The sequence below is a fragment of the Aspergillus vadensis genome (assembly GCF_003184925.1).
Source record: "Aspergillus vadensis CBS 113365 unplaced genomic scaffold BO88scaffold_5, whole genome shotgun sequence".
In the NCBI taxonomy this organism is placed as follows: domain Eukaryota; kingdom Fungi; phylum Ascomycota; class Eurotiomycetes; order Eurotiales; family Aspergillaceae; genus Aspergillus; species Aspergillus vadensis.
Window position 1 is genome coordinate 662,742 of NW_020292043.1, and position 27,757 is coordinate 690,498.

General features: G+C 51.2%; 9 protein-coding genes across 9 annotated transcripts; 7 read left to right on the forward strand and 2 right to left on the reverse strand.

Annotated features, from left to right (window-relative positions):
* Positions 1-60: 60 nt before the first annotated feature.
* Positions 61-3,977, forward strand: BO88DRAFT_235439 (putative importin 11). Its single transcript, XM_025702090.1, has 6 exons — positions 61-459; positions 524-825; positions 879-1,894; positions 1,949-2,421; positions 2,472-2,660; positions 2,716-3,977. The coding sequence occupies exons 1-6, from the start codon at positions 295-297 to the stop codon at positions 3,784-3,786; spliced, it is 3,216 nt and encodes a 1,071-aa protein (XP_025565376.1). The 5' UTR covers positions 61-294; the 3' UTR covers positions 3,787-3,977.
* An 11-nt stretch (positions 3,978-3,988) lies between these two features.
* On the reverse strand, positions 3,989-5,741 carry exg1 (glucan 1,3-beta-glucosidase). Its single transcript, XM_025706233.1, has 3 exons — positions 5,465-5,741; positions 5,002-5,396; positions 3,989-4,946 (listed from the first exon to the last, which is right to left on the reverse strand). The coding sequence occupies exons 1-3, from the start codon at positions 5,539-5,541 to the stop codon at positions 4,168-4,170; spliced, it is 1,251 nt and encodes a 416-aa protein (XP_025565377.1). The 5' UTR covers positions 5,542-5,741; the 3' UTR covers positions 3,989-4,167.
* A 529-nt stretch (positions 5,742-6,270) lies between these two features.
* On the forward strand, positions 6,271-7,118 carry BO88DRAFT_235088 (uncharacterized protein). The gene has a single exon (XM_025702088.1). The coding sequence runs from the start codon at positions 6,505-6,507 to the stop codon at positions 7,006-7,008; it is 504 nt and encodes a 167-aa protein (XP_025565378.1). The 5' UTR covers positions 6,271-6,504; the 3' UTR covers positions 7,009-7,118.
* Positions 7,119-10,656: 3,538 nt separating this feature from the next.
* On the forward strand, positions 10,657-12,077 carry BO88DRAFT_235113 (protoglobin family protein). Its single transcript, XM_025702089.1, has 3 exons — positions 10,657-11,029; positions 11,086-11,356; positions 11,422-12,077. The coding sequence occupies exons 1-3, from the start codon at positions 10,915-10,917 to the stop codon at positions 11,858-11,860; spliced, it is 825 nt and encodes a 274-aa protein (XP_025565379.1). The 5' UTR covers positions 10,657-10,914; the 3' UTR covers positions 11,861-12,077.
* A 1,032-nt stretch (positions 12,078-13,109) lies between these two features.
* On the forward strand, positions 13,110-15,520 carry BO88DRAFT_235692 (aldehyde dehydrogenase). Its single transcript, XM_025702091.1, has 5 exons — positions 13,110-13,158; positions 13,360-13,865; positions 13,944-14,337; positions 14,395-14,837; positions 14,914-15,520. The coding sequence occupies exons 2-5, from the start codon at positions 13,399-13,401 to the stop codon at positions 15,056-15,058; spliced, it is 1,449 nt and encodes a 482-aa protein (XP_025565380.1). The 5' UTR covers positions 13,110-13,158; positions 13,360-13,398; the 3' UTR covers positions 15,059-15,520.
* A 2,471-nt stretch (positions 15,521-17,991) lies between these two features.
* BO88DRAFT_412762 (GPI anchored serine-threonine rich protein) lies at positions 17,992-18,747 on the forward strand (the record flags this gene model as incomplete). Its single annotated transcript, XM_025708100.1, has 1 exon — positions 17,992-18,747. One exon carries the CDS (start codon positions 17,992-17,994, stop codon positions 18,745-18,747), a length of 756 nt encoding a protein of 251 aa, XP_025565381.1.
* Positions 18,748-19,660: 913 nt separating this feature from the next.
* BO88DRAFT_486088 (DUF2462 domain-containing protein) lies at positions 19,661-20,232 on the forward strand (the record flags this gene model as incomplete). Its single annotated transcript, XM_025712393.1, has 3 exons — positions 19,661-19,792; positions 19,937-20,021; positions 20,107-20,232. Exons 1-3 carry the CDS (start codon positions 19,734-19,736, stop codon positions 20,230-20,232), a joined length of 270 nt encoding a protein of 89 aa, XP_025565382.1. The 5' UTR covers positions 19,661-19,733.
* Positions 20,233-20,358: 126 nt separating this feature from the next.
* On the reverse strand, positions 20,359-23,669 carry BO88DRAFT_402945 (uncharacterized protein). The gene is made up of 5 exons (XM_025706234.1): positions 23,042-23,669; positions 21,822-22,977; positions 21,662-21,770; positions 21,282-21,607; positions 20,359-21,230 (listed from the first exon to the last, which is right to left on the reverse strand). The coding sequence occupies exons 1-5, from the start codon at positions 23,284-23,286 to the stop codon at positions 20,622-20,624; spliced, it is 2,445 nt and encodes an 814-aa protein (XP_025565383.1). The 5' UTR covers positions 23,287-23,669; the 3' UTR covers positions 20,359-20,621.
* A 2,756-nt stretch (positions 23,670-26,425) lies between these two features.
* Positions 26,426-27,734, forward strand: BO88DRAFT_423452 (5'/3'-nucleotidase SurE; the record flags this gene model as incomplete). Its single annotated transcript, XM_025708649.1, has 3 exons — positions 26,426-26,437; positions 26,673-27,586; positions 27,665-27,734. 3 exons carry the CDS (start codon positions 26,426-26,428, stop codon positions 27,732-27,734), a joined length of 996 nt encoding a protein of 331 aa, XP_025565384.1.
* Positions 27,735-27,757: the final 23 nt, after the last annotated feature.

The following is a 27,757-nucleotide window of genomic DNA, read 5'->3' on the forward strand; positions in this document are numbered from 1 at the left end:
GGGAAACCCGAAGGAGAGAATCCGTGAAGCCCGATGACTGGCGGCGAAGCTTGCCTTGGCCTTCATTGTTGCTTTGCTCCCTTCCCCGTCAAAGGATCCGATTTCGTGTCGACAGCCGGGATTGAGGCACCAAGCCTAAATCTCTGTTCCATCTATATATCAAGTGGTCAGAGGCCCTGTTCTGGCCGTTCTTCGGTTTGGATCCAATCACCTTCCGAACTACTACTTTGTAGTAGTAGATACATTCCCCCTCATTGACAGCTTCAAGCTGCCGACATTTATACCTCCCATACAATGGCCCCAATCGTCGAGTTGGCTGGGGAGGCCAACCCGCTGACCCCGCATAATGTTCTCAATGCACTAGTTCTTGCAGCTAGCTCAACTCAGCAACAGGTGCAATCGGGCACCCAGCAACTCCAGAATTGGGAGAAGCAGGAGGGTTACTATACTTCGCTTCAGGTATATACCTCAGCTTCCCTCCACCTTGTGCTTTTCTCTACCACTCTATACTCACGCAGTGCAGGATGTATTTCTGGACCATTCTGTTCCCCCTGAAGTTCGCTACCTCTCCATCATCCAGTTGAAGAACGGCATCGACAAGTATTGGCGAAAGACTGCGACAAAGTATGCGCGTTTTCACCCCCCTCGGATCGATACGTTGTGCAACAACAGACTGACCTCCTCAAGTGCCATCAAGAAGGAAGAAAAAGAACGCATAAAGACTAGGGCCTTACAGGCAGGTGTAGTCGAGCCGGCTCCTCTTCTGGCTCTTCACAATGCGTTGATGATCGCTAAGATCATGCGCTATGAATTCCCTCAGGACTGGTGAGTGCGGACGCGCTGAGAATTTACCTTGCATTGTTATTGACCATGTCTAGGCCGGATGCTATTACCTCACTCATTGCCCTCCTCCGCTCGTCTACCCAGCCTGGCGCGAACCCGTTGCAATTGCCCCGGACCCTTATCATCCTCCTACAAATCATCAAAGAATTGTCAACGGCCCGTCTGCAGAGAACCCGCGCGAATCTACAATCTGTTTCTCCAGAAATCTTCCATCTGTTGGGGAGCATATACGTGGACAAGGTGAACAACTGGGCTATTAACCTGGAACAAGGGGGCTTTGATGAGGCATCGTTGCTAGAGGTGATCGAGCAAAGCTTGGTCTCTCTCAAGGTCATCCGACGTCTCGTTATAGCCGGATATGAACACCCCAATCGCGATAAGGATGTCTGTGACTTCTGGGTCCTGACCCATACCCACTTCAGTAGATTCTTGGGATTTATCAATGGCCCCGCCACAATGTCGGAGCCAATCCATAGGGCAGTCGAGAAACACTTGTTGCAACTTTCCAAGCTTCATGTCGAAATGGCCAAGGATCGCCCGGCATCTTTCGCGTTGCTCCCGGACAGTATACCGCTTGTCCAGTCCTACTGGACCCTAGTAGTCAAGTTGGGAGAAAACTACAGTCAATTAGGCGGGGATGGTGAGCCAGAGGGAAAGTCCCTGATGGAGAAGACTGGCCTCAGGGCTCTCCTTCTGATCAGGGCTTGTTCCAAGATGGCCTTCAACCCGGCGCAGACATTCAAGTACCAGACGCCGCAAGACAAGGAGGAGAAGAAACAGTCCGTGGAACTCATCAAGGCCCAGCTGTTTACCCATGATTTCGTCGTCAACGTCATGGAGCTTCTCGTCACCCAGTTCTTCCGGTTCAGGAAGAACGACTTTCAGGAGTGGGAGGAAGACCCTGAAGAATGGGAGAGGAAGGAGGAGGATATTGCCGAGGCCTGGGAATTCTCCATCCGGTCGTGCTCCGAGAAGCTCTTCCTTGACCTCGTCATCCATTTCAAGGAGTTGCTCATTCCGCGTCTTTTGACCGTCTTCTACAACTTCGCAAGTAAGCAATATCCACCGAGCCAATCCAGAAGCATATCACTAACGATCTCAATAGGCCCTGATAACCACGACGTCCTGTTGAAGGATTCCTTGTACGCCGCCATTGGCCTGTCTGCAGCCAGTCTGGAGCAACATCTGGACTTCAACAAGTTCCTTGAGACGACACTTGTGCCCGAAGTCCAAATTCAGGAGCAGGGATACAATGTCCTCCGGAGACGTATAGCCATCGTCTTGGGCCAATGGGTCCCCGTAAAGTCCAGTGAGCTCAACAGGAACGCCATCTACCAGATCTTCCAGCATCTTCTCAGCAAGCAAGATCCGTTGAACGACCTGGTGGTCCGCATTACCGCCGGACGGCAGCTCAAGAACGTGCTCGATCCCTTCGAGTTCTCCCCTACTGAGTTCCTGCCGTATGCACCGGCCATCCTGCAAGACCTAATGTCTCTCGTCCAAGAAGTCGAACTTTCAGAGACCAAGATGGGACTTCTCGACACTGTCCGTATGGCTGTCGTGAAGATGGAAGACCACGTAAGTGTCAAGCTCACCCTACCTTCTCCCCGCCTCTAACAACCGACTAGATCGCACCCTTCTCGGACCAAATCTTGTCCTTACTGCCCCCACTTTGGGAGAGTTCCGGCGAAGAGCATCTGATGAAGCAAGCCATTCTAACGTTGCTTTCATCCCTGATTCACTCCCTCAAGCAGGAATCCGTCAGATACCACTCCCTGATTCTGCCTCTCATCCAGAACTCCGTGGAACCAGGCTCTGTAAGCTATTCACCCACCCCTTCCTCAACAAACCCATCTAACCACCATACCTCAGGAAACCCTCATCTACCTCCTCGACGAAGCTCTCGACCTCTGGTCCGCTATCCTAATGCAAACGCCGGCCCCCGCATCCCCCGAAATCCTCTCGCTGATCCCAGCCCTCTTCCCCATCTTCGAAGCCGCAACCGATAGCGTCCCCCAGGCCCTCCAAATCGCCGAATCCTACATCCTGCTCGCCCCACAAGAAATCCTCAGCGACCGCATCCGCTTCCCCCTTCTCGTCTCCTTCGAAACGCTCCTCAAACTCACCACCAAGCAACGCCTCGGCGTGGTCCCCCGCCTCGTCGAACTCCTCCTCCGCGGCGCCAACACCGTCGACAACGGCAGCGAAACCACCTACAGCATCATCACACGCTCCCTTCTCGACAGCTCCTTCCTCCCGGCCCTGCTCGAAGGTCTCCACTCCGCCCACGAAGCCAGCCAAACCACCGGCCCGAACCGCAAACAAACCTCCGTCTACGGCGTCGTCGAAACAGACTACTTCTCCGTCCTGGCACGTCTCGCCCTCGCCTACCCCAAGATCTTCACGTCCGCCGTCTCCGCCGCCACCAACAGTCCCGAGGAAACCGTCCTCTCCTGGCTCCTCACAGAATGGTTCCTCCACTACGACAACATCGGCAGCTCCACCCAGAAGAAACTCCACGCTCTGGCCCTCACTCAACTCCTTACCATTAACGGACCGGACTCTCAGCCCCCGTCTTATCTGCTCAATAACCTCCAGTCCTATCTTACCATGTGGACCGACATCGTCACTGAACTCGCCGAAGGCGCAGACGGTGGCAGCGGAGCTAACACTGATGATCCCCGCGGAGGTAGCGACTACTTGATCTACTGGAATAATGCCCAGACGGGGGCTGTGGATGAGCATGAGCCGCCGGAGAATGTGCGCCGACGGGAATGGGATAATGAGGATGTGCTGCATAAGGTCAATATTAGGGACTTTATTCGGGAGAGATTGCATTCGTTGATTGTCGGGTGTGGTGGTGAGCAGAGGTTCCAGGAGGAGTGGTTGCTTAATGTTGATCGGGAGGTGGTTGCGTCGTTTGGGGCTTTGGGGTTGTTGTAGATCTGGAAATTCGTTGAGGTTTGTGGATGGTAGGAAGGGATGGAAGGGAGAGATTGGTGACTTGACATTTGTGTTCGCCGGTGTGTCATATCGTCTACTGGACAGTAACTTGCATCTTTATGGGATAGCATACTCTACATAGTTGAATACCCCTTACATAGATAGTAGCTCTGACTTTAGAGCTGAGCAATGAAATTACCATGCGAGTCTGACTTTACTAAGTAGTGTGGAGGAAAAGGTAATGATAATAAGGAATGCAAGACTCGATAAACATCAGTACCAGACGGGTTAAGCCCCAATTATGAATCACGACGAATATGAAAGAATGACCAAGGATATCTTGAGAGGTGATAACCAAACGTTCAAACACCAAGTTGGTGTTTAAGAGCACTGGTGGGGGTATTGTCTATCAGTAGGCGAGGTAGGGAAGAGTTGGTTAGCCAGAAGGTCTTGCATGTCCCATCCTGGGGCACCCTCGGTCTTCCAGGTCCAGAAGAGCCATCCGCTCTTCATCTCGTAAGCCTCCAACTGAGCCTCAATGTAACGACGGGTGTTCGCTTTCTCTTCAGCTGAGAAATCAGCTACAGAACCCGTGCTCTTGCCTGTGCAGTCACCATACTTAGTGGTGGACATGTATGTGCCATCGTAGCGAGCGGCATTACCAACGCCGTTGAGATACTTGGCACAGTCAGTCAGAGCACCGGTCCATTCACCCACGACGACGGGCTTATCTGATTGCATCGTATGCTGTGTGGCGAGAGAACAGGCCGTTTTGACATGGTCATCGATGCTCATAGAAAGCAAGCCAGTGTCAAAAACCTGGTAGTGATGCGTATCCATGACAACATTGCTACCTTGCATAAAGCCGTTCCAGGACTCTACAGGCTGAAAGCCGTCCGACATGAACAAAGTAGTAGATGGGTTGAGACGCTGGACATCGGCCAAAGCGCCGTAATAGTAGTTCTTGAGGCCACCCTCGTCTACCCCACCAGGAATGTTGGGTTCGTTGATGGCCTCAATCGCTGTGACTGTATCGGACTGAGCGTAACGCCTTGCAAGGGCGTCAAATGCGGTCATAGTCTGGTTGACCGTATTCCCTTGCTGCCAATTGATGGGGCCTCGGTGTCCACTATTGTCAAAACCATTCTGAGAGCCCGGCGCTATGTTTCTGTCAGAAACCCAAAAACGAATTGCGCATGAAACCTCATAACTCACCACCATGCAGATCAACGACAACCTTGAGACCAGCAGCTCTAGCCCAGGTGACCGCCTGGTCAAGATAGTCGATCTGACCGCTGACATACGGCTCACCATCAAGAGGAGCAACGGCCCAGTATCCAATGGGAATGCGGACATGGTTCAGTCCTGCCTGAGCCATACGGTCAAAGTCACTTTGCGTGACGAACGAGCTCCAGTGAGACGACAATTTGGCCTTAGCTTCGTCCTGACCCAGCGTCTGACACAGCGTCCATTCATCTACCGCACCACCCCCCGTACTGTCATAAAGTGAAGGTGTAATCCATGGCTCGGTCACCAGCCAGCCACCTAGATTGACACCGCGGACTATCTGACTCTTGTAATCGAAAGAGCTTGCGTTGCTTTGCCGGCGCCTATACTCAACAGTAAGTCAACGACCACAAACAGAAGGGATAATCTTGATGTATCCGGCACAACTCACACTCGTGGCACAGCTTGTGCACTAGCAGCCAAAAGAGACAACGCCAAAAGCGCCTTCTTTACACCTTCCACAAACATATTGAAAACACGGTTCCGTAGAAGAATCAGCGAAAAAAAAATATCAGAAGGCTGGGATGGAATATTGCCGTCTCTGGGAAGCCAGCACCGGATAAGATGGATTTTGCCTGGTTTAAGTAAACGGAGGCTGAATACGCTGGCTGTCAATCGACCGCAAGCAAACAACAAGCCGTCTCCTAGATCTGGATCGCCAAGTGATCTGCAGAAATCTTAATATCAACTGGTCTGTTTGCAGATACCGATCTCCAAGTCAACCACGACCTCCGCACTTGATCGTGAATTGGGACCCACCGAAAGCAGACGCACGACAAAGCGGTGCTCGTAAGGATAGTAGATAAGGTTAGGGGAGAATGATCCACAAGAGAAAATGTGGAGAACAGGTTGTCTCTACTTTCCTGTGTCGTCGACAACGTTACAGCATCGCAATGACAACAGAAAAGCTGTTTAGACCTAGCCCTGAAGTAAGACTTATTGATGTGCTAGATATCGATTCAGGCCGGCTGCATGGAAATACAGGATACGTGGACTTAAGGCGCAGTGAAGTCACTCTGACAGGGCAATGAATTTGAAGAATATAAACAGTGGAAAGGAGGAGAGAAACCGAGCACTGGTGATATAAGAGTGAGCCGGACACTCGCAGTCAAGATTTGCTAGGTCCTTTCCCATCTATGGTTTAGATGGAAGGACTCTACCACTCAATTCGCATGGTTGAGGAAGGTACGGCCCAGCCAAGACTCATTCTCAAGGCACAGATGCGGCATTTGCATCGTTTTGGGCATTTACAGCCACTATAGGCCAAGGGAGGCAAGGTAGAGAGACTCTGCCGCGGTGTAACATGTTCACCAATAACCCAGCTAATAACTGCAGTAGCCTTACATGTAGCCAGGGGTCAATGCAACTGCTATGCAGTGCGCATGACCTGCGGTATCATCGTCATGAGCAGCCACCGTCCTCTTCATCCGCATGGGGCTGTTCGATGCCTATTGTTGCGTACTACTCTGGGGGTGGGTAACATCTCCGCGCGAGCAACGTGGCAAGTCATTGTGTGATGCTCGATCCGGCGGGCATTCAAAGGAAGACGATACAGATCCGGAAGGCAATTACCAGAGGATAGCGCCGAGCCAAGACGAGGAAAGTAAGTATCGAAGGAAAGGAATGAGGAAGAAAAGGTTAAAAGCCCAAGAGCAAGTAGAAGAACTAGAACATGGCGGGGACGGATCCGGTGACACCCCATCACGTGGCCCCCTTCCAAGCTGGAACTTTGCTCCCCGCGCATCCAAGTTGAATCTGGAATCCAAGACAAGTTGCGTCTTCATCATTACGACGCATAGATCTCCCCAATTGGACCATGGTACGGGATCAGGAGTTCAAACGAGTGACCGGCTTACCACCCTGCCAAGGAACTTACTTCAACCTCCTTCCCAGGCACGCCCCAGGAGTTCGCGTCAGGCAACAACAATTAAATGACTAACAGCTTTCCCTTAGTTAAATATTCCTCCGGTCTCCATACCTCAGCCGCTGTGGATTCCAACGGTCGATAGTGTCTTGAAGTGGACGAACACCTGAATGATTAGGGGTGGTTTCTCCATCTCATACTCTTACCACCAATCGAATCAATATGGGAAATGTGATTGTATTTCAGGGGAACGAGGACCCCCCACGACCTGATGCCCACTTCTATACTAAATGGTGGAATCCAGTCCTGATTCATCTAGAAGCCTGTTTAACAGGCCTCCTGGACGAATCATGAGCTCGAGTCAACTTCATTGGACTCGGATAAAGAACTCGAAGCGGCTTTTTTGCTTCGAGGCTAGGGGGCGGGTACTAATGCGGAGAATTGCCCGGTTGACGTATGCGGCTGGGGACCAGGCCGAGCCACTTATGGAGAAAGTAATACTGCTAGTTATACGGAAGAGAACGGAGGACTAGAGAGCCACCACATCTGAGAAACGCCCTTGCCCCTGAGCATAGTGACGGTGAACAACCCAACTGCCGACGCTAAGTCGGCTCAAAGATCCGGACCGCCTCGCCGCCATCCCGTCTAGTGTGGCCTTGTTTGTGGCAACTTGGTTGGCGAATATTTCTTTGCCATGTGCAGATGGACATTACTTACTGGCTTCCCGAACAGGGCGGCGGATGAGACTTCTGCCTACGCAGGTCAAGGTTGAGCACAAGGACCATGTGGTTGAGGAGGCTGTGGTAGGACCTCTCACGAACTTTCGGGTGGAAGCTTCATGTCTCGCTTTACCCTTTACCCACCCTTCCGCTCTCGATTTAGATAGATGTTGCGACTGCTTGCTGTTGCCTCACTTAAACCTCGACTACTGTAAATGCTATTACTAAAAGCTCAGATCCAAAACTCTCGGAACTCGGAACCACGCATTGGAGACTCATAGGAACATGTCCCCTACGTACGACTGCTACTCCGCTTCTGCTGTCAGTCGGACCATCAAGACAATGTCAAAACATGCCTGACGGTGGTTTCAGAAATGCCGATCGTGGCGACAGCGGCGCCTTCATCTGTAGTCACAAGTATCAACAAAAGAAAGAGCGGTGACCATACCTGTCAGTGCGCACGCGAGTAGCGACTGTTTTCTCCGGTACCGACGCTCCTGTAATAAGTGCCTGTAGATCAAAACCGTGATTTCGCCTACGTTTTACCTAGCCCAGGACCCGGACAGTAGGTGGAATGGGATGACGGAGCAAGAAGTGATTGGAGGCGGACCCCTAATGGAAGGCAAATGGAAAAGAGTCCGACGTTCTTTGTTGAGATCTCTGTTAAGATCTAGTGAACGGAACTGTTGCTGATCAGCGAATAGAGACCATGGATCTTTACTTAAGATGGGCAGTTAACGGTAGGGACTACCACACGGTTCTTGGCGACCGCCTGCATCTCGGAAGCAATCAGCATTCAATGTACTGATGCGTAGCGGCTAGTGGGCTAGGGGTCAGATAACCATATTCGGACATCAGGCATTTTTGCCCGGCCGAGTCGGCGCGAATGTGATGGGATTTTACTCCAAATTGGCCATTCCACTCCCAAGGGGAAACAATACCCGTCAGTGGAATCCATTTGCCGGGTATAACCATTGACCAGCGTATCGCATTGTGTAGCAGGTATCCATTGGCGGGTGGACCGGCCCATTCGTTTCAACGGCACTGGACCGCAGCGGACCGAAAGTCTGTGAAGCTGGCCTCGAACACACGGGAACCTCCTCCTTCGTATGTTGCCCACGGCCCTGTAGCCATTCAAGGAAGTTGTATTCAAGCGAATGGATGTGAGTAATATGACTACCCACGGTCTGCAAGGAAAAGACCATCCGGAAAGCTTGTAATGTGTGGAGCTGGGAATGATTTGGTTGCCCAAGATGGTTTGCCCACGCGGACGGCTACTATGGGGCACCATTTTCGTTAGCATTACGACTCCACAGGAAGGGAGGAAGAAAATAATGCCTGCACTGGCAGACACTATTACGGCGTTGGGGCAGGAAATAGAGCCATACGCACGCTGAACTAGTGATTGGTCAGGTTGACATCATAGCTTGTAGTGGAGCGTCTCAGGCCAGATGGTGGCAAGGTAAGTAGACTAAGATAGGAGGTTGTTAGATTGACTACTACTCTGTATGATCTTCTCAACTGCCGGGTAAGCGAAAGTGCCCAGCGATGATGTGAGGGGTCAGACTTCATCTAACGATGTACGATGACGATAGCATTCTAGTGAAGCAGCCATTGCAATAAGAGTGAGGAGGGACAACGGAAGGGCAATCCGAAAGTCGTGTGATCCACGGAAGGCCTCATTTGGTTGAGTTTGGATGGAATATGTCTATATGGCCTGATGTTTTAAGGAGAACCCGGTTCGACGCGATCACCTGCAGCCCAGCCAATCGGATACGAGCTTAGTCACCCGTCCCGACAGATCACATCCTCGACACTTTCTGGGCTGGACCGAAGAGAGAGATACCTCACATTAATATACGGGGCAATATATCTGACTTTGGTCGCAAGGAGAGACAGAGTTCTGGTTAATCAAATTGATGCATCGGTTGACCACAGACTCGCTCATCTATCTAGACATTCCATGAAAACGGAGCAGGGACAGGGGTCACGAGCAAAGATGAAAGTTCGTAGTACTCCGCAGGTACTCCGTAGTTAGTAGTAAATATGAGAAAATTCACCACGCTCCAAGTTTAGACTCGGTCGCGCATCGGCTCCGACTCGTTTTGAGCCCGGCGGAGAAAGGGTTGGAGCCCAGATGACGACTGAGAGGGCTTTGTTCCCGATGTTCTGAGGCGTTGCCCCTTCTTCCTCTCTTCTTCCCGCCTAAGCGCCCTTACAGGGAAGCATCGAGATTATTTGCAGCCATTCCGATTAGCTGTCCATCAATTAGCGGACCCTCACTGGGTTGTGCCATCGACCTTTGGACGGGCGTGTCATTCGGCAGCTTCCTTTGCACTAGTAGCATCTTCTCTCCAAAGTCAATTTTCTGGAGCCTTGAATTAGACGACCCTCTTGTTCATCATACTTTTTTTTTTATTGATTCATTTTTGCTTTTTTCTGTTTCTCCTTGGTGTCGTGGTTACTGAGAAAATTTGTAGGCTGTCAATCAGCTGCGTCGAATTGCCCCACGGCTCCAGACTGTCATGAAGAGTCTGGCCCGACTCCGCCGGTCGAGCGGCCTTTTCTTGTCTCTGTCCCGGCCAAAACAGCAGGTTGTAACCAAAGTATTGAAGCCGAAGGTGGTATAATCTCATAGACACTGTGTAAACATGTTAGGGTGAACAAACTAAAAAGATTAAAATAAGAATAAAAATAAAATCCATCAGCATCAGCTGAACTAAGTCGGTTTAAAGGCCGCATCAGACCACCAAGACTCCTCAAGGCAGGCACCAGATACTGATGGCAGGGAATAATATCGCCAAGGTTCGGGATCCCCCGTGGCCGTTGCGCGCTGTCTGGGCTGATGTTGGAACTTGGGTCTCTTTCCTCTCCTAGCCTGAAACCCCGTTGTCTTGCTTTTTTCCCTTGTGCCCACCATCACGATGGGTCCGCTCTTCTCCCCCCCTTCCCGCGTGGAGGAGGGTCGGATGTCGGACTTGCTTGACTAACATCCATGCGTTGGGTCTCCCATTTGATATCCAGTCCAGTGGCCATGCATCTTAGCCAACCCTATATAATCTCATGATGTCTCCATGCCTCCCACAAAATGCCAGTCCTCCCATTTTTCCATCTTCGACCTTCCAAGCTTCGATTTGACCCCAGGGGTTCGTGAAAAGAAATCAACTGCCCCTCTCGATCTAACCGAGCCATCTTTTTTCTTATCTGTTCCTCGAATATCCACTCATACACCCCTCCTGCAAAGCCAAGGATCCCAAAATGGAATACACTCTCGAGCCGAATCGACCAATGAAGCATGTCGACCGCAAAGCCCTGTACACCCGCCTAGAGGCGCGCATCACTTACCTGCGAGACTTTCTAGACTTCAATTCAGGTTCGTCCACTTGCAGCCTCGTTGCTTCCAATCATTGACTAACCGCATCGATGTAGGTGACGTCGAGGCATTGGTGGCAGGCTCCAAGTATATCAAGGCCCTGATCCCTGCCGTGGTCAACATCGTCTATAAGAAACTTCTCGAGTCCGACATCACCGCTCGTGCCTTCCACACGAGAGATACCGCCGACGATACACCCGTTGAGGAGTTCTTCACAGAAGAAAGCCCCCAGATCCAACGTCGCAAGATGTTTTTGCGTTGGTACTTGATTAAGCTGTGTTCCGACCCTTCCCAGATGGAATTCTGGCGGTACTTGAACAAAGTTGGGTATGTCTTCCTATCTCTTAGCTGGTCAGCGTATACAAAGTATCATGTGACACTAACGGTCATAGAATGATGCACACTGCCCAGGAACGTCTGTACTCGCTTAACATCGAATACATCCATATCGGCGCTTGCCTCGGATTTATTCAAGATATCTTCACCGAAGCCCTCATGTCACATCCTCACCTGTCCCTCCCTCGCAAGACCGCCCTGGTTCGCGCTATCAGCAAGATCATCTGGATCCAGAACGACCTCTTCGCCAAGTGGAGAATCAGAGATGGCGAGGAGTATGCCGATGAGATGTCGGAGATTATGGTTGACGACAAAGAAGGGTACCTGGGTGACAAGAAGATCCTGGGCGATAACAGCAGCACCTCCGCAAGCTCGAGTGAGGATGACCGCTCAAGCATTCACAGTGGCACGGTCCCTACTTCAACCCCGGCATGCCCCTTCGCAGATATGGCGAAGCCGGCGTCGGAAACCAAGATTTGGGCCGGGTCTAATTGAGCCAGTCGGTTGCCTGGATGGTAATAGAACGTCACGGATGGTATACAAGTTTAAAGAGCATAGCGGGCGTCAGGCATATGTGTTCCGGGTATATTGTTTTCTTCCTGGTTTTGTCGTTTCCAAAGAAGTCGTTCGTATCTTGGAGCATGCATGGATGGTGTTGGGGTTCACACAGGCGATATAGTAATTAAAGATATCCAGATTTAGATATTGTGACATCACTTCTCCTGCAGTTCTCGGACAGATCTATCCGTTGCACGTCCATACTCGGTGTCGAGGCTATGCCTCTCCTTACCTCTCTAGGGGTGTCTATAACAAAACAGAACAAAGTGTATCAGTCAGAAGGTAATGGACGCTCCCTTCCTACCTCGGCAGCCTAGAATATGATCGGAGTCCATTTGAGACTGCGCACAGAGGTCCCCGACTGCTTTTTGTCAGCAACTTGCTACCAAGTAGACCATCGCGTCACTTTGGTTTGGATCCCAACCGACCCCGAGTTGAGGCATCTGCCGGAGTGGAGGCCACGAGCCGTGTCTACCAATAAGCAGACAAATTTCTGTTGCGGCAGCTGCGCTAGGGGGCCAAAAACTGACGATCATTGGATCCGTTGAAAGTAAGGCCCACCCACTTCTTTGGGACAAACGATCTGGTGTCTCCCACATTCGCAGCAAGGGGAAGAGAGGATGGACCTGCAGGATCCTATCGCGATCTTCCTTTGGGTGAGAGGACATTGAAACTCTTAGTTACAACAACGATGTTTGAAGTAGCACCCCAATTATGTGGGTTGTCCAGCTGCAAGTACTAGTGAGGGTGACAGCCGAGGCGGCGCTGACAGGGGGCTAAAGCGTTACAACCGTCAACCTTATCTCCGGGTGGGGGGGAAGTGCAGGAAAAAGGAGGAATTCCGCAGTCGGCACGCATGGTCAAGTCACTGGTGCTGAAGTTGTGAGTCGCGGCTTCAACCTTGGGAGATGATCCAGGGGAACTATCCACTCAATGTGTGCCATCGGGAAGTCTCCCCCACTCAACATCCGAGTCATGATGACATTTTCCAACAGACGCGCACATCTGCCTGCCAATTAGTATGCAGACATGCAGAAGCTTCCGTAGTCACAGATGAGGGCCCTCCAAACCATGCGCCGGAAGGGCAATATCATTGACAATCTTTCGGCTCCATCACGTCGGGAAAAGTCCCGAAAATTGCCCCCTCACTTCTGTGGCTGCAGATGCAAGCAAGACCAGTGTTTGCGACTAACTAGATTATTGGGGTCTCGCGCTGTTCCATTATCGCGCCATTAGTTAGTCTTTGACCCCGTCTGTTTGACCCTTTCCCCTCATTCTTTTTTTGCTCTGACTTGTTGGTTCAACTTAACCCCATACCCTCTTGCTCATCTTCGTCTCTCCACTTCTCTATCTATCTGTTCATCTCACCCTCTTCCCTCTCTCTCTCTCTCTCTCTCTCCCTCTCTCTCTTCCTTTCTAAATCTAATGCCATATAGACCAAACCCTTCTAGATCCAATAAATCTTCGAAGAAGCCATGATTGCCAAAAACCCCAACGGAAATACCGCGGTTATCCCGCTTCTGATCAACAACGAGTCTTCTGTGACCGAGACGATATTCGACGTCACGAGCCCCGCGACGGGTGAGGTGATTGATCGTTGCGCCGGAGCAACAGTCGATGATGCCAACCGTGCTGTCGCGGCCGCGAAAGCCGCCTTCCCCGGATGGAGCAAGACCAAGCCGTACGAACGCAGGGATATCCTCATTAGGGCCGCGGACATTATGCTCTCCCGGAAAGAAGAATTGATTCGGTATCAGATGGAGGAGACAGGTGCGGGACGTATGTTTGTGGAGAAAACATTCATGCTGGGAGTCGGGTTCTTGAAGGACTTCGCGGCGCGAATCCCGTCTATCGAGGGTACAGTGCCGTCCGTTTCGGAAGATGGAGAGTGCGCAATGGTTATCAAGCAGCCATATGGCGTAGTATTGGGAATAGCGCCTTGGTATATTACCGATTCCCATCTCGACGAGGCATTAGCTCCGCGTCAGACTCATGGTTGCTAACATCATCACCTCGGTAGGAATGCTCCCTACATCCTTGGAACCCGTGCAGTCGCTCTACCCCTCGCCGCAGGTAATACGACGATTTTGAAGGGATCAGAGCTGTCCCCCAAATGTTTTTGGGCAATCGGAGATATCTATCGCGAAGCTGGACTTCCTGCGGGATGTCTGAATGTCCTTTACCACCGTCCCTCGGATGCAGCGGCTGTCACGAACGCCCTCATCGCTCACCCGGCTGTGCGCAAGATCAACTTCACCGGTAGCACCACGGTGGGCTCAATCATCGCGTCCACTGCCGGCAAATATACGAAGCCGGTACTCCTCGAACTGGGAGGCAAAGCCTCGGCCATCGTCTTGGACGATGCCAACCTGGAAAAGGCCGCCATGTGCTGTGCACTGGGATCCTTTATGCATGTAAGAGCTTTGACGTTGGACAGTTTAGCCTGGAATTACTTGCTGATTCGAACATAGTCCGGACAAATCTGCATGTCGACGGAACGCGTTATAGTACAGCGGTCTATTGCAGACAGGTTCAAGCAAATGATGGCGGAGGCGGTGGAGAAAGTATTTGGCAAGCACGGGCCGGCATTGGTCCTCGTTGCCCCTGCTGCAGTCAAGAAGAACAAGGAGCTGGTAGAGGATGCACTTGCCAAAGGCGCCAACCTCGTCTATGGCGACACCGGGGCCATTGACTTGAACAACAGCAGCATGCGACCTGTGGTCGTTGGCGATGTGGCCAAGAACATGGACATGTACTTCACGGAGTCATTTGGCCCGACTGTATCCCTCATTGTCGTTGACAGCGAGGAAGACGCTGTAACACTGGCCAATGACACGGAGTACGGCCTTACTTCGGCAGTATTTACGGGTAACCTGTTCCGTGGCCTCAGGGTTGCCAAGCAGATTGAAGCAGGGTAAGTTATGTTGGTCGAGATCGCTCTCCGTCTGATCCGAAAGTGTCATCTGCTGACCCCTTTCGACTATGAATAGAGCTGTACACATCAATTCTCTGACCGTGCACGACGAACCTGTTCTTCCCCATGGCGGCTGGAAGAGCAGCGGATACGGTCGCTTCGGAGGAACCTCCGGTTACGACGAGTGGCTGCAAACCAAGACGATTACTTGGGTAGAATAAGGAGAGCGCGCGGACTGCACCGACTAGCGCTCAACGATCCATGGTCGAGCTTGTAATTGGAAGCCTTTGGGAAGGTGTCGTCCACTAGGAGGACGAATGGGAGGCCACATGGATTAGACCGATGCCAATAGTTCGATATTGGGTCCATGGCTGGCATTATTACAGCGAAGGGGACTGGACTGGACCCTTGATCAAAATACCCGCTCGATGCAGGGTTCAGTAGGGCCCAGCAATACGAAGCACATCATCTTATTTGGCTTTTCGTTTTTTTAATTTATTTAGCGATACCGGGAAGAGCCACTCCCGGTTGCATCCAAGCCTTTCTCAAGTCTGGACCAGTAGTTTATCACTGCTCGCTGATGGGTGGCGGACCAGGAAGTGACCGACTGTTACTGTAAATAGAGCGTGTATCCTGGGAGGCTTTGTCAAGCGCCGGAAGTTGTATACTGTGCACGACTGCAAGTGCACGGAGGATTGTGTAGACCAATGCACATCTTCGGATAAGTCCAATCCGGGATGCAATTGGTCACAATTTCACCGACAGTCTTTGGTGATCGCGTGAACTAAACTAGAAAGCTTCCGCCACCTATGATATCCACAGCAGATGGATCATGAGCAGTCAGACTGCAGGTCAGGTATCGGCGTCCGAGACATTTGAACTAGTCTCCGACGCCACTTGGTAAATTCCTGCACTCACCCACACGTGGTAAGCGATACGACTACATGCTGTGTGAGCAGCGGAATTTGGCCTCGAGCGGAGATAGCTTGCCAACGCGAAGATCACAGGCAGGCGTGCTCATGAAAGCCATCCCGTTGGTTTTGTTTGGTTGATCTGCAAGGTACATACTTGCGGGAGTGCTTGTCCCTTGAAGGTTCGCAGTATGACGGGTCAATTTCATTTTCCCTTGGTACGGAAGACCGAAACGAAGGCATGTTATCAGTTATCGTGCCTTGTTAGTGGCATTGGCAGTCGGAACGAGGGTCCACTAACCCAGTCAGGAAGAGGAATGAGCGACAGGAACCGGAGAATCTTCACCCAACATAGCCATGGATGACTTCATTGAGGACGTTGATCACAGCTCTTGCGGGACTTGAATGTAGAACGGTCAGTTTGCAGAATGAATGTCTCGTTCCGAGCCCCCTTGATATTCTGTTGATCTGCAGCCAGCGGGAGGGAAAAAAGGGAGGAAATAGGTGGGTAGTAGTAGTAACATGACTTTTTTGTGTTTCTCCGTAGCAGTTTAGGCGACTATCCGATTACACGGGGGTGGGGACACCGGACAGGTTCCTTGGTGCCTTTGGACATTATGGAGAGGACACGAGATGGATTGGGTGCCTCTGGTCCCAATATTCGGAAGTGGTAATTAAACTCTGTGCCTGGCCACTCTGGTGATTAACGCTTCGGCCTCGTGGCGTGTCTATGTCTCATTTGTGCCAGACCAGAACTGACCGGAAGAAGCTGGCAAGGCTCCGGGAGGCGAAGCCAATCAAGCACCATTTTATGAGGGGCACTGATCCATCCATCGTAAAATTTTACATGAAGGTAATTTCCCAGGTAATTTGCTCTGCGGGCTATGTCATTGAGAATGGAAAAGTCTCCGGATGTTATTTGCCAGAAATGTGAGATGTGTGAGAGAAAAAAACGCTCGAGCTTCTGGAAGTGAAACAAAGCTGGAAGGAGAGGGACGAGCAGACAAGGAAAGGAGGTAATGATGGTGTGTGGTGGTGGTGTTTGTTTGTTTTGCGCGAATCCCTTGCGGGCCAAGTTCCACCAACAAACTTCTCTTTCTACTGTTTTTCCCTTCCAGTCGTTACTCCGGACTGCTGCTGCTAGCCATCACAACATCCTCCTCCCTTCTCCGTTCTCGGCGTTCCTCCGTTGTTCCTGGCTTGGTCTGACATAAGGTTATGATTGTTTCACATGTCCCACGGCTTCGCCGGCTTAGAGCTGAGACCCTCTTCTGAGTCAAATGGTACCATTTTGCCGATTTCGTGGCTAGTTCTCTTACTTTTACGCTCTGGATTTTGGTACCGTTGGCATTAGTTTGATCTACTCCGTACTAATAACAAGCCTAGTTTTAGGCGGATATATACTGTTACCCACAGGTAGCATTCAGTAAATACCTTCTTCCACTACTCTTAGGCTCCCACGCTCAGAGCCTTGATTCGATGTCTCTCCTAAAATTGCTAGGCTGTTAGCGCCCTGGCAGATGAACCCCCGCTCATCCCTCGTATCTGCGGTCTCAATTTATCCCAATTTCTGAGTGGCCCACGCCTCCGAGTATCTTTGAGCGTATCCACGATGGAGGGGAGCGATCCAAGCGGACTAACAGCGGACTAACCCGCCGTGTAAGCCAGTCAGAGAGTCATACTGGCTTGAGGTGACATCGCCTATTCATTTCGCAAGGTTTAGACGAGGAAGGGTAGGCCCCATACATTCCACCGTTCTCAAAGTTTACCAGACATCTCTTAGACTAACCATGCAATAGTAGGTCACTAGCAGTAGTCTTGAACGCTGTTCCTGAGCAAGTTCCCAATCAGCAATTTGAAAGGATAATTTCCTTTGACCCACCGGGAAATGAGCCGCAGATTTGGCGATGTTGGGCTTGGAGCCTGGTAGGTAGTAGTGAATGTCATCCCCTCCATAGGGGGGAATTGAGAGGGGGGGCTCTGAAGGGACTTGTCCTACGCCTGTCACATCCCCATCATTCATATACTTGAATGTTTCTTCCCCCCTCCTCCTCCTTCTCTTTCTCTCCTTCCCTTCTCACGATTTGACGTCCCTCGCATTTTCGCCCTCTCCCACGGTAGTCACTCCTTTGCACTACATACACGAAGTTTTACTTCTAGTCACTCTTTGAATTACACTCCAATATCCCTACCTACTATCATTCTTTACATCACACGCAAGACACGAAAGTGAAATCGAAAAAATGCGTTTCTTCACCACTGCCCTCGTCTCTGCCCTTGCGGCCCTGGCCTCTGCCTACACTCAGCCCGACTACTCTCAGAGCCCCACCGGCAATGCCATCCTCACTCCCGAGCTGAACCAGATTGTTCCTGCTGGCAAGCCCTTTGAGATCACCTGGGACCCTACTACCTCGGGTAGCGTGTCTCTGGTCCTTCTCCGCGGCCCCAGCACCAACGTTGTCCCTCTCGAGACTATTGTCGAAGACATCAGCAACTCTGGCAGTTACTCTTGGACTCCCAGCACCACCCTTGAGCCTGACACCACCCACTACGGTATCCTTCTCGTCGTCGAGGGCACTGGCCAGTACCAGTACTCCGTTCAGTTCGGCATCTCCAACCCTTACTACTCTTCTTCTTCCTCTGTTGCCGCTGCTACTAGCACCACTGCCGCCGCTGCTGTGAGCTCTGATGCTTCCGAGACCAGCGTCATCATCAGCAAGATCACCAGCACTATCTGCCCTGAGACTGCCACCGCCACTGCCGACGTCAAGCCCACTTTCACCTCCGTCCCTGTGGTCGGTGGCAACAAGCCCTCCAGCTTCGTCGTTGCTCCCACTGCCTCCGGCTCTGCCAGCCTCATCCGCGGCTCTGCCACTCCCTCCGGCACCCCTGCTGCCAGCAGCTCTTCCGTCTCCCCCGTCTTCACCGGTGCTGCTGACCGCAACGCCATCAGCCTCGGCGCCGTCGCCGTCGGTGTCGCTGCCGTCCTTGCTTTCTAAGCGGAGCAGCAATCCAGCATTCTTAAGGAATTTGTAAAGTGATGGAGGATGTACCTAGCTGAGACAGTTGTATGTACAAGAACGCGCAAGAGCGCGAGAGAGAGTTGTTGAGAGTATTTACGTTTGCAGCGATTCGATTCGATTCGTCGACTCTTTACTTATGACAATATACCCCCATAGTTAATGAGCAAGGGTAATAATAAGAGCATTGTATTATACCAGAGCTGCATCCAAGAACAGTTGATAGTATATCGTAAATCAGCCTTAGAAGGCTTTCCACATAGAAACTTGGGATAGATAGTCTACACAGTAAATGATCTCCCACTAATGTTTCATCTAAATGGGACCCCATCGATCCTATCATTGACAGATAATCTAAGATGCCAATTTCCCTTCCATCCCTTCATCTTCAACCTAGCTAATCTAAATCTCCGCCCTATTAATTCTTTGTTACGTATGTATGCCATACCAACGGATTACACCGCACCACATCTCAAACTGAAACTGGCAAAGAATCCGACCCCATCCCATGCGCGCCCCCCTTTCTCATACCAACAGATGACAAAAAAGATCCAACAATCCAACATGCACATGCAGATCATAACACTATCACATAGTTAGCTAGCTCCCTTATTACACATACATAGTCGTGTCTCCAAAATGAAATATGCCTTTATTTATATTTATACACTTAGAATTTTATCCCCAAAGTTTAGCTTACTTAACTATCAACTATGCACTCCCTCCATCCCGTAGTAGTAAGCTAGATCTAGTCACGTGATATATCGATAAGCAACCAAACCCCCCCAGCAACCACAACTCCGCCCGCCTCCCCGATAAGCAATTTTCTTTTCTCCGACCCGACTGCGACCACACCTTACAACCATCATACATACATACACACCCATCGCTGCAGGCAGCTACCTACTCTCCTATTCACCTTTATACCAAGGAAAAGAAAAGAACTTTAATATAAAATCGCAACCATGGTCCAAGGATCCCTCAAGAAGAAGCCCGCGGGCAACAGTGGGAATCTTGTGAAGCGGTACGTTGATACCTATCTACCTACATCCCATTCATCCAATTGTCTATCTATGATTGGGATATGTTGGGGATCTTGATGGATCATTTATTACCACATACGGGGCTAGAAGAACAACCCAGCTAATCATCTTGGAATCTTGTGCAGTCCCTCAGCCCTGGGCCCCAAGCGCGGACCGAGACAAATCGCACCTAAGAAGACGACGTTGGTTAAGCAGCAGAAGTTGACTAAGGTATTTTCTTTCTCCTCCGGTTATTGTCTTGGTGGTTAGTATTTGTGGTTCAGTAATGCTAATCATTGGGGTTATGTATGTGTAGAAACTCACGGCGGGATTGGTGGCCCGGACGGAGAAGAATCTTGCAGAGAAGGCGGGACATTTGGAGTTGTTGGCGGGAGGAAAGAAGGATAAGAAGAAGGATACTAAGGGTAATGTGAAGAAATAGAGGGGGTCTAGTATAATTTGGGATTCTGTGATTGATTAGAGAGAGGGAGGTGTGTGGGGTGGGAATATTGCTGTTGCTATTACTTCATTCTGTTCAGTATATGATTAATGAACATACGATACCCTTTTACACATTATTGCAAAGATTTGCTTGTCTATATCTGAAATAGAACCGAAATAAAATGAAATCTAAAACTATGTATGAGAAAGATGACATATACACAGCCCAAATAATAATTATATCCACGAAAATTAGCACGGATCATCACTCATAATAACGCAAAAGTAGAGGAGACGAGACAAAAGTTATATCGCTTCAAAGGGTATCTCAAATTCAGTATCATTCCATCCGCCGTCTTTTTGGGGTTGTTTTTCTCCAGGTCGACTCGTCTAGGCGTTCTTGCCTAGCTTCGCAACACAGGTCGGGGCACCGGACTGCTCGACCAGCTCTTGGCCGCGATCAATCCACCTCCGGAATCCCTCGTCGGTAGGGTCGACTGGGAAGTCATCCCACACGGCATTCTCGGCATCGGCATAAGTGTTCCAGATGCCCTTGGGAACATCGGCGGCGCACCAGGAAGGAAGCTTGGCCAGAACGCAGGTGTAGTAGACGTAGAGAATCCGGCAGAGTAGGTCGACCCGATCCACGTAATGTTGCTTACTGGGGTCGGGTTCGCGACCGCCGTCACCGAGACGTCGCCACCAGGAGACTCGCCAGCGGAGGGTAAGCAGGATATGGCCGAGCTCGCTCAGGAAACGCAGGTGGGTTTCTTGAGAGATCTGCTTCCACTTGATGTTGTAGAAGTCGCGTTCCAGCTTTCGGAATCCCTCCACTTCGAGCATGCGGCAGATGATGCGAGACAACTGTGCTGCAAGGAGGATTTCGCGACGGTCCTCAGGGTTGTTGATGTCCATGGTTCTCTCCTGGCCTCCGGCTTGAAGAGGAACGAAGCTGTAGCTAGCACGGCTAGGCATGTTGTTCCATTGCGAGAGTAAGGACTATTAGAGTCAGTAATTGTTCGCATTGAGCAGAAATCAATGATCACCTACATAAACATTGTTCATCGGGTCGCAGTCTTTCACGCATGTGAGCCAGTTCTTGGACTTGTCCTTCGACTCGACAATGCGCCGATCAATGAAGTCGAGAAAGTTGGACTTTGAGTTGCCATTGTACTCGCTAAGTCCGCGGAGGAACTTGTAGGTCTCCCCAAGGTCAAGGACATAGAGGGATCCCCAGGATTGCTTGGCACGGATGTTGAATCGACCTTGTCGCTCACCGAGGAATGTGATCAGATCATTGAGGTCGAACTCAGAAGGAATGTCCATCCGGATGCGTCTAGCACCATCTGTGGTGGGATGGTTGATTGCTCGTTGAGCTGGTGCCCGTTAGCAACAAGGACTAATGCTAGTGTGTAGATATCGCAACATACAAACATAATTACATGTACCGTACTCGACGATGTTGGCAAAGCAGGCACGTGCGCATGGCTGCTCGTGGAGCGTAGGGCGGCAAGCATCGCACGGGGCGTTGCCATCACACTTGCAATTTCGTTAGACGCAAATCTAGAATAAGATCGGCTGAGTGCATACCTTGCGCTTGTTCAGTCGACACTGGACACAGGTGTCCTTGTTCTTTCGCCGCAGACCAGCATTGGCCCTGCCGACCATGCTCAGAGGGCCCTTGCGGCGCGCTCCCCGAGGTGGTGATATGAAATCTGCCGAAGCGATAGACCCGCCTTGGCCGTCTTCCTGCACGATCTGCAAAGGCTTGGGCAGATTCTGATCCAGATGCACGCTTGAGTTACGTTGCTTGCGCTTTCTGACCGTGGCCACTGTCTGTAATGCAAGAGCTTGTGGCCGAGCGGGGCCCCTCTGCGCAGATGACGAGGCTCTGGGTCTTGCAGAGACCGGCGTGAAGTAGGCCTCTGATGGGTCTTCACTGACCATGAAGGCGGTCGCATTTTGCAGGGGTTGAGATGTCTCCGAGGAAGTGCTCTCCTTCTGTGTATCTTTCCAGAGTCCATTGTCTTCGAGTTGGCGATCAGCAAAAGCGGGGATCTCGTCGTTGCTAGCGGGGTACGGTTCGTAGACACTGGGGAAATCTCCAGAAACCGAGGAACTCTCCGATTTGTATTGCAAGCCGTCATGCTGGATTCGCTCCTCCTTGAAAAACGTCGCGTCCTGGGGGATCGACAAGGATGCTGGCGATGTCATGCTGGAAGACAGCTGAGACTCCAGGCCTTCGAGCCAGCGAGAATCCAGCGATCGCATCGAACCCTGGTAGTCGCGGATGTGTCCTGGACGTTTGGCAGCCGATTGCAGACCCATCGACAGAGATACCGGGGTCTGATTAGGCAGGTTGTCCGTGGGCGCGGGCGCAGTCGGTGCGGTCCAAGTCTCAGCGGTCGAGAAGGGGAAAGCCTGGGGAATATTCTGGAAGGAGAGGAACGGATCGGGAGGAAGATCGGACAAGCCCTGTCCCTGCGGCAACTCTCCGGTATCCTCTACAATAACCGTGTTGGTGGAGGCAGGCTCCTTAGCGTACGGGTACATGAGAGGAGCCTCCATGGGAAGGCCAGCCGTCATGGCGTTGAATAGCTGGAATGGTGGCCATGACTCATCCAGCTGGAAGTTGTCGTCGGCGGAAGAGGGCAGCGTCCTCGGGCTGATCGTACCACTCACGGTGCCTTCGATAGGACCGTCGTTGATGCTGAACTTCCCGGGGGAAGTGGCGCCATGTTTGCTGCTGCACGGGAGGGGTACCTGTCAGCGGGAAGCTCCAAGGTTAGGGAAGATGAGACGGATCGCACCTGCTCTCACTACCTCGATAATCGCCAGCATGACCTACCACCGGGACGGTGGATTGGTCGCGCGACAGCGGACCACGGAGATTGCTCAGATCCACGACATCCGCATCGCCTGGACTTGAGTCCTGGCTCGCATCCCACTCGAGCGGTTGGTCGTAAGCGGAGTAGATCGGAAAAGTATCCGATTGCCAGTTATCTAGAATTTTGGGGTCGATGCCCGCAGCCGTGCCAGTCGTCCCGCAGTCCATACAGGGGGGCAGATGGAAGGGGGATTGTGATGTAAGAAAGACCTTTGTGAGAAGCCGAGCAGGTCTGTCTTTGGCGCGTTCCTGAGTCTGTTGGGAACCGAAGCGGGCGGTGGGTTTGGGTGGGTTTTGGCGGAGGTTCGGAGTTAGTAGTACGTAGTTGGTGGTGGTGGTGATCGGAAGAGGGGAAGGACCGCTAGATATATAAGCGGACAGGGATGATGATGATGATGGAGATGATGAAAGTGATGCACGAAGCAGGAGTGAAAGGGAGAAGATGGATAGTCAGTGCTGGACTGACGAAGCGAGCAGAAAATCGGCGTCCGTGGCTGACTGACTTGGACCGACTGGGTTGGCGCTGCTTGGTCTTCCCCACCAAAGATTTTGCGACGATCGGCCTCCGAGGTGCTGCTTGCATTAAACATACTTGGATTTATTCTACTAATTCTACTAATGCCTCTGATAAGTTCCGCACTGACCAGGTCCGCATACGCACGAGCTGGGTTCCTCCTCGGCCTCGTTCATCGATGGCAGCTGCCTGCCACTTGACATGTTCTACCGTATATTATATTAATCTTAATTTATCATGCAGCTGGTTCAGCGTCTATCCCTGATCATGATGAGGGGAAACCACACACACACACCGCAACCACACAACTAACGTACGCCCGCCTCTCTGTCTATTAATGGCCGTCGGAGTTTGATCCTCAGGGGTCCTCCCTACAAACCAGCGCGGTACAAAGAGGGGTCAAGCCGTGGATCGTCCCCTCGCGCCTGAAACTACTGCAACCTACGATGAACAAGGAGGGCCGACGGGCACAACGACCACTTGCAGCCATTAAGTCATTAAGCCAGTGCAAGGTGCATATACACACACACACACTACCGACCACCCCAATCCTGGTTGGTGAGTGATAGCGTTTATGGCCTAACATGACAGTCGAGGATTACGCGAGAAAATCATTTCCGTTGAAACCGACTACGGGGGGCTGTCCTCCGCGGATGGATCGATATTATTGCTAGAAAAGGTCGGTCCAGGTGCCGGTGGTCAGAGGGGCTGTTTGACTCGCGGCTACCACGGAGTAACCACAACGCCATGGAGCAAAGCGTGGATAGAACAGACCCGCCCAGAGGAATGATTGGCAACTTGGCGCCGGTGGGATGGGACCGTGGTTGTTTTTCCAACTAAGAATAAGGCGCTCCTGAGCAATCAGCGTGTGTGGTCCCGCGGCCTAGCACAGTAGTCCTGATTCTTATTCTAGAAGCCTGTCCATGGCTGGTTGGGAAGTGGACGTGGGCTTGCATTTCCCGTTCAGGACTCGCATATAAAAATTTATAGTGTGGCCCCATCAGGGTCTGAAAAGAAAAAGAAAAATTTTTCTAAAAGACAAGAGCAAGGAAAACCTAAACAACCAACAATAATCACTAATAATCAGTAGGGCACGGGACCACTCTAAGCCTGCAATAGCCGCACACACCCGCGTGCCATTCTGGACTTTTTGTGTGGATAGATAGATAGTTAGTATTAGTAGGTGGGTGTCATGATAATTGTTCTACCGATTATTCATGAGTGATGTGCAATAATTAATCGATCACTGTGATTATCTTAGCTAAGAATATGCATACACACATGACCTCTTTTACCCCGAAGAGCTCGAAACCCTCCGTAGATAAGCCAACAGCACTAAATAGCACACTGATGCCAGGATCTAAGTAGATCTGTGTGTGTCTTAATGTCCCCTACGTGAAGAAGTATGCAGACACTAGGGGCCTTCAGTGCATATGTACGGAAGAGTAGCATTCCTTGCTATCTCAACTGATTGGTGACCACAATCTCCTTGTCGGATTTATCAGGTCTTCTGCCGTCTACCTTATTGTAGTCTAATCTAGGGTATATGAGGCAATCGTTGTGTTGCATTGAACGTGCGCCGCCTGATGATGCTCTTGTTTCCTTCTTTTTCCTTCTTTGCTTTTTGCTCCGCGCCCCATAGTCAGTCAAGTCACTTTGTCTGCACCTCCTGGTGCCTTACTCTACGGGGTATTTTCCATCATGCTCGGATCACCCTCTTATCCTACTAGACATCTGGCTAGTTCGTAGTAGTTTAAAGCCATGACCGACATAGTGTCGTTTCACAAGGAGGCCCCGTCGAATGCCCTACTATTGACATGCGACGGGGATACTATTCTTCAAAGATCTACTTGACGAAATCAATCTATTATCTAAACAATAACCCGAATCACTTCTTCTTGTCTCCTCAGCTGACCGTCTCACTGCCGAGTTCTCAGGCCGGGCGAATTCCCTCCTTGGAAATGCATCCGTTCTGGATGGTCCGATTCGTCTTCTTGAAATCCCCACGAGGTGTGACTTAATCGCAGGCTTTGCTTTTCCTCACCGCAGCCTCTTTTCGGCGCCCCTCGGCTGGTCTCCGTCCCGTTCTGTCACATACAGTAATATTACGTATTGAATACTTTCAGTTCCATAGTTCAATCACTGTTCCATCCCCGTCCGGTCACCGTCATAACGGAGGCTCGCAACCACAGTTGACGTCTTCAGAGCAACGCCCCCCCGCAGCGCAACAGCTTCACCGTGACCGATTTGGAGATGGAGGCCAGATTCTCCCCGGTTTCTCTTCGAGGTCGGGGTAAACGGTGATCGAAAATGGCTGTCGGGCTCAACGATTACCCAGCTAAATCTTCCCTATAAATACCGGGGGGAAGGAACAGCTGGCAGATGTTGATCTGGAGAAGCAATTATCATATATCATATACACTATCACTGCAATACAAACTGCAACTTGAACCCTGAACCCGAGTCCGAGCCCCGAGCCCCAAAATAATCCCAGTGCGGATCCATCCACTTTTTCCCATCGGAGAAGAGCGAAAAGAGTGCAACGCGCGTGCGTGTGTGTGAAAGAGAGTGTGTGGGAATCTGAGAAGAAAAGAAAAAAAGTTGGGAAATATTATGTCGCTGCTTTTGTAAATTCCGATTTCAAAAGTCCGAAGCATCAAATTCAATCAATCAATCAATCAGTCAATCCAATCCAATCCGATTCCAGAAAAGAACAAGAAAAAGAATATACCATTATTCTTCTCTTATTGCCCCTACACGAGTCAAAAAACATTTACTAGATCTTCCTTCATCATGCATATATTGGTATGTTTTTTTGCTTTTGCTTTTGCTTTTTAACATCTTCCCTCCTTGTCATCATCAATTGAACTTAACATGTGCTGCCCAATGTCACTGTCACCGCTTCTTTGCCAACCCCCATGTTCCCTACCTACCTACCTACCTATCTGATACCTGCCCTCCGTATACGGAGCACGAAAGCTACATGACTAGTCTCAATTAGCTAAACACACACACACTAACACAAAAACAAAATAATCAGGTGGTCAACGATGACGGTCCGCCGTCCAGACGCCTCTCCCCATACATCGAGCCACTAGTGACAGCCCTCGAGTCCGCCGGCCACCGCATCTCCGTGGCCATTCCCGCCGCCTCCCGCTCCTGGATCGGCAAAGCCCATCTAATTGAAGCCTCACTCACAGCCACCTATGTCCCACCCGCTGCCTTTCGCGGTGATGGCACATGGGATGAATCCTTCCAACAAGATCCCACTACCACTACTTCCGACAATGCCAACGACTGGGTGATAATCACCAACGGCACCCCAGCCAGCTGCGTCCAACTCGGCCTCCACAACCTCTTCCCCGACCGCGGCCCCATCGACCTCGTCATCTCCGGCCCCAATCACGGCCGCAACGCCTCCACCATCTACAACCTCTCCTCCGGCACCGTCGGCGGCGCCCTGGAAGCTGCTACATGCGGGAAACGCGGCATCGCCATCTCCTTCGGCAGCAAAGATGAACAGCCCCTAGACATCATCCACGCTGCCGCTCGTCTCGCCACTAGAGTCGTTAACCATCTCATCCAGAACTGGGATGACCAGGTCGAGCTGTATAATGTGAACGTGCCCATGCGTCTGGACGTCGAGTCCCGTCCTGTCTTGTGGACTCGTACTTACCCGTATTACTGGGCGAGAGGGTACTTGTATTCCGAGGTCTCTGGGGAGAAGGCCGCGCCTGTTGGTGGAGTCAATGGACATGCTGCTGCTAATGGGGTTGAGGAGCAGCAGCAGCTCACGAATGGTAGTACCACGAAGACAGTCACGCCGAAGAGTGAGGGTGGCGGTTTGAAGAAACGTAACTTTGCCTGGGCGGCCGAGTTGTCTGATATGAAGAGGGCGTTGCAGGAGAGTCCGGAGGGTACGGATGCTCATACGGTTTTGAGTGGCTGTACTAGGTTAGTATGCCCCATCTTATGGCTTTCTTTGTCCCTGCTTGGAATCTTTCCATGGATAACGCTAATAATAATGTGCAGTGTCACCGCCCTCCGCGCCAACTTCTGGCATGTTCCCGGCCTGGAAGGACAATTGCTGCATCTGGATTGATTCGAGTTGATTCATACATGATG

What these genes read in the sequence shown, in the direction of transcription:
- BO88DRAFT_235439 (XM_025702090.1), top strand. Translation starts at nt 295, where the DNA reads ATGGCCCCAATCGTCGAGTTGGCTGGGGAGGCCAACCCGCTGACCCCG. An exon ending in CGTCTTCTACAACTTCGCAA is followed by an intron (nt 1,895 to 1,948) that starts GTAAGCAATATC and finishes CGATCTCAATAG; the next exon opens with GCCCTGATAACCACGACGTC. An exon ending in TCGTGAAGATGGAAGACCAC is followed by an intron (nt 2,422 to 2,471) that starts GTAAGTGTCAAG and finishes ACAACCGACTAG; the next exon opens with ATCGCACCCTTCTCGGACCA.
- exg1 (XM_025706233.1), bottom strand. Translation starts at nt 5,541, where the DNA reads ATGTTTGTGGAAGGTGTAAAGAAGGCGCTTTTGGCGTTGTCTCTTTTG. An exon ending in GCACAAGCTGTGCCACGAGT is followed by an intron (nt 5,397 to 5,464) that starts GTGAGTTGTGCC and finishes TGTTGAGTATAG; the next exon opens with GCGCCGGCAAAGCAACGCAA. An exon ending in TGTCGTTGATCTGCATGGTG is followed by an intron (nt 4,947 to 5,001) that starts GTGAGTTATGAG and finishes ACAGAAACATAG; the next exon opens with CGCCGGGCTCTCAGAATGGT.
- BO88DRAFT_235088 (XM_025702088.1), top strand. Translation starts at nt 6,505, where the DNA reads ATGGGGCTGTTCGATGCCTATTGTTGCGTACTACTCTGGGGGTGGGTA.
- BO88DRAFT_235113 (XM_025702089.1), top strand. Translation starts at nt 10,915, where the DNA reads ATGGAATACACTCTCGAGCCGAATCGACCAATGAAGCATGTCGACCGC. An exon ending in CTTTCTAGACTTCAATTCAG is followed by an intron (nt 11,030 to 11,085) that starts GTTCGTCCACTT and finishes GCATCGATGTAG; the next exon opens with GTGACGTCGAGGCATTGGTG. An exon ending in CGGTACTTGAACAAAGTTGG is followed by an intron (nt 11,357 to 11,421) that starts GTATGTCTTCCT and finishes TAACGGTCATAG; the next exon opens with AATGATGCACACTGCCCAGG.
- BO88DRAFT_235692 (XM_025702091.1), top strand. Translation starts at nt 13,399, where the DNA reads ATGATTGCCAAAAACCCCAACGGAAATACCGCGGTTATCCCGCTTCTG. An exon ending in CACTGGGATCCTTTATGCAT is followed by an intron (nt 14,338 to 14,394) that starts GTAAGAGCTTTG and finishes ATTCGAACATAG; the next exon opens with TCCGGACAAATCTGCATGTC. An exon ending in GCCAAGCAGATTGAAGCAGG is followed by an intron (nt 14,838 to 14,913) that starts GTAAGTTATGTT and finishes GACTATGAATAG; the next exon opens with AGCTGTACACATCAATTCTC.
- BO88DRAFT_402945 (XM_025706234.1), bottom strand. Translation starts at nt 23,286, where the DNA reads ATGGACTGCGGGACGACTGGCACGGCTGCGGGCATCGACCCCAAAATT. An exon ending in TATCGAGGTAGTGAGAGCAG is followed by an intron (nt 22,978 to 23,041) that starts GTGCGATCCGTC and finishes CCTCCCGTGCAG; the next exon opens with CAGCAAACATGGCGCCACTT. An exon ending in CGGTACATGTAATTATGTTT is followed by an intron (nt 21,608 to 21,661) that starts GTATGTTGCGAT and finishes AACGGGCACCAG; the next exon opens with CTCAACGAGCAATCAACCAT.